The 3788-nt window shown below is 30.1% G+C and overlaps 1 protein-coding gene across 13 annotated transcripts in view; it reads left to right on the forward strand.

Annotated features, from left to right (window-relative positions):
* LOC117171735 (alaserpin-like) overlaps positions 1-3788 on the forward strand; it is a 114008-nt gene that overhangs the window by 45491 nt on the left and 64729 nt on the right. Inside the window, exon 8 of one of the 13 annotated variants that reach the window (XM_033359308.1) lies at positions 863-1217. The exons of the other annotated variants lie outside the window; for them this stretch is intronic. Within the exon in view, the coding sequence (XP_033215199.1) occupies positions 863-1011 (149 nt within the window). The 3' untranslated portion in view covers positions 1012-1217. Of the gene's footprint in view, positions 1-862; positions 1218-3788 lie in introns of those variants that run through there. 13 annotated transcript variants of the gene reach the window in all.

The following is a 3788-nucleotide window of genomic DNA, read 5'->3' on the forward strand; positions in this document are numbered from 1 at the left end:
ACTAGTTAAGCAATGAGCGTGGCAACACCGCACTTAGTTTAGTGGCTATGGCTTATAGCCAATATGGCTAGCTACTTACGTACGTGGATTTGACAAGCGCCTTCATCAGCAAGGCAAACAGTGTTGCCAAATCGTCAGTACTGAAAACAGTAAAAGGTACTGTGTTCAGTAGATAATATCTAACTTCAAAGACTTAACATTGAGTTTAAAGCTGCATGGTCGTTGCATTCTAATCTCCTGTATGTATTGCAAAAATTTAAGAAAATTCCTAAGAAAATTGAAATCTCGCGTGAACTATTCAGTAATTTATTATTTTAATCTGAGGCTTTAGAAAGTAAAAAACTTTGGTCTAATACTTTTTCAAATTTTCAAATTTTAGCGTTCGAATTTGAATCGTTTGAAAATGTAAAAAAATAAACAGAAAATAAAAGCAAAATTAAACACAAATTATTTAAATAAATTCTAACACTTAATAATTAAATCTTAAAATAAGAAAAAAAATGTTTTTTATATTAACAAAAATTGATCATGACCAAAATTTTTATCATTTTTCGGTTGATGGGTCTTGGGGTATAACATTTTTTTAATTTGTAGACCTCTACCTCACGCGCATCTTCGCGTGAATATAGATTTTGTATCTAGTGTGTTAGTTATAACTAATTATTTACATAATTAAATTATCATATAGCACACTTTTGTTTTTGTTAAGCAATACAATTTTTGTAATCTAAATGTTGTGGTCTGTGGCGAAAAAATATCAGCACGATTTTTTCAAGCTTGATTCGTAATATTGTACGTTTTACTGAAATAAAAAATATTTAAATCAGAAGCTACTTTCAAAACCGATTAAATTTGTTATTAGGATTCTCATTTATTAAGATACTGCCTGCTATGTTGAAGCCTACACCAGTGACCTTCGCTGCAGATAGTCCTTTCTTTTACTTTATAACTCATAAATCACATAATGTAACAGCAACGACTTTATTCAATGGTCAGGTAGCGATACTGTAGCTGTAGCCGAATACATTTTTTCCCAATCCGAAAGATATATTTCTCCTATATCATAAAGGAAGAATAATTTTTATTTTGTATGTCTCTGGATCTCTTTATAACTATCGAAGTATTATTGTACTCTTATTTAAAAGCGAAATTAATATCTGTTATGCACAATTTTTTTGTATATACAAATTATGTTGCAAATAAAATTCGAAAAAATGGACATGGCTACATTTTTATATCGAAAGGTATAGGGACGTTCCCTTTTCTAAAAAATAAACTGACACTGTTTAGATTTTTTAAATAATTTATTTATAAAAAAGCTTCGGCACACATAATTAAATATGTAAATTAGGACACATGAAGTGTCCATATTTGGACATTCTCTCGTGCATGATTTATCTTGGGTATAAAAATCGACTTTAATTTTATTTGCTACTTTATAATTACCTGTGCGGAAATTGCTCGGCTTTGCTATTTTTAACTGTTGGCTGGCTCGATGCCCCTCGAAGGTGCCTCACTATAGGAAATCCAAGGTGGGCCGCAGTAGGTGCCTATAAGTGCGCATGCATGATTTCTGCCTGCGCCGCACACTTGCACAGTTGGTTTTCCATTTTGCAACAGCTGCTAGGATCTTTTCGAAATTTGTCCTCGCAGGCTTTGCATTAATATTTTGTATTTAGTATTTAAAAATTGTAAGTATAAATTCATTATTTTTCAAATCAAATTGGATAGAGGAATTGTATCAGGGGCGCTTCATTTCAAAGATAACAAAATGGTCATCGATTTATTTAATTTTTTGTTATTGTATAGTGTTTGTGATACTAAATACAGATATTTTGACAATTTTGTGCAAAAATGCATGCAGAAAATGTTGAAATTTAAAGAAACTTTGACGAAATATTAATTTTTATATTGTTCACGTATCCTGTGTTCTTTGATTAAAAAAAAATATGCATGAAGTTTTTCAGTCGCAAAAAATAGGTTTTCTTAAAAATTCAAGTCTCCTATTCTGTTCAAACTGTTTAAAATTGAAATGATTGAATTTAACAATAATGTTAAACAAATTAGTGAATATGTAATAATTCGTAAATTCATATTATTTTTACATAAAATGCGACGAAAATTTTATGAAATATAATATCTGAGTCTTATTAATTCGTAAGCAAACATTATTGCTTATTAACTTATTTATCAAAATATATACAATTTTTTATATTTGTTCATCAGTATTTAGCAATAGCTAAAATATTGCACAAATTACGAGATGCATTTTTTCAATTCAAAGAACACTCCAATAATTTCTGCGTGCATTTGTTTAAAAGTATTATTGTTGTCCGATCAATGTTACCCATGATAAAAATTTCGTGTGGAAATATCAAATTGGCCCCTGCGAAGGACATCGTAATTTGCCCCTTTACTACGTTAGCCCTACGCTGGAAAACTACAAGGGCCCACCTATTTTTGACATGCTCACGCTTAAAGGCCCTATGTTGGTTACCCATGTGGGCTACCCATGTGGTATACCCATGAAGGGCTAAAAAAGTGGCCCCCTGTAGTGTCCAGCTAAGCGTCCTGTAAGGTCCGCATATGTGCTGCAGTAGTTTTTCCGTTTATTGTCCTGCCAGAGAATTAATTTTTTTTTAATTGAGTTTGATTTAGAGTCATTAGCGGTTATACAGAATAAAGATATTATATACAGAATGTATTTTGTCAAAAGTAATAAGTTCAAAATAAAAGAAATTTTATTTTATACTTATAACTTTGATTAAAGACACTTTGTGTATAATAAGTGGAAATAAGTGTGAAAATGATAAAAGCTATATTATAAACTTTCTTATCTCATCGCCAATGGCGTTTATTCACTATAGTAAAACAAAAAGAATATAATTAGGTGGTTTTAACCTCATAAACGTCACTTGAAGAAAACCCATACGTATTAAGTCGAAAAAAGAACACCTCCCTTTTGAAAAAAAAACTTAAATTGTACTTCGTAATTTTTTAAATGTTGAAAACGAATTACAAGACAAATCATATATCCGCAAATAAGCAACGTTTTATGCGTATTTTATTAAAGCGTGCGCTGGTAAACGCGAAATGGCTTAATGGCACCGAAGGGAATCATTGGATAATGGAGCGGAACGTAATGGTCGGAATCAAATCGGATCGATAATCTAGTAAGCCCATTTGATGGCAGGAATGACTGCGAAATTTGGCGCGAAATTACAATTAAAATGCATATTTCCTCCAATTCAAGATTTATAAAATTGAGTTATAATTAATTTAAATATTTTGACATTAAAGTTGGTGTAGTCAAAACCAAATAAAACTATAATAATAAACTGGTGAAATTTTCAGAATGTAAATCGTTGTTCCATTTCATTTCTAATTTTAAAAATATTCTTACCAATGTAAATCACAACATTTTTCGATTTATTTTCTATTATAATAACCCACTTCTTATAAAAAAGTGAAAAAATCATATTACTCCCCAAATAATTTAAAAAAGACATGTTACAATTTTAAAAACTTCCGCTTTCAATGAAGAATTTCTATGAAAATGTATCAAACTTCGCAAAACCCTTTGACATCAGTCAATTAAAAAGAATCCAATGACTCGCTTGTTGAATATGAGATGGAGTGCCTTATTAATTGCAATTTTTATTTAAAAAGGTTGCTAGATAATTTTAATACTTTACCAGGTGTATACATATGAAACCGGTATTTTTTCAAGAAAAAAACACATTTATTTCAAGAGAATGATAACAAATATTTTATTCAAAGTATGCGCC

The sequence above is a fragment of the Belonocnema kinseyi genome, chromosome 4 (genome assembly GCF_010883055.1).
Source record: "Belonocnema kinseyi isolate 2016_QV_RU_SX_M_011 chromosome 4, B_treatae_v1, whole genome shotgun sequence".
NCBI lineage: Eukaryota > Metazoa > Arthropoda > Insecta > Hymenoptera > Cynipidae > Belonocnema > Belonocnema kinseyi.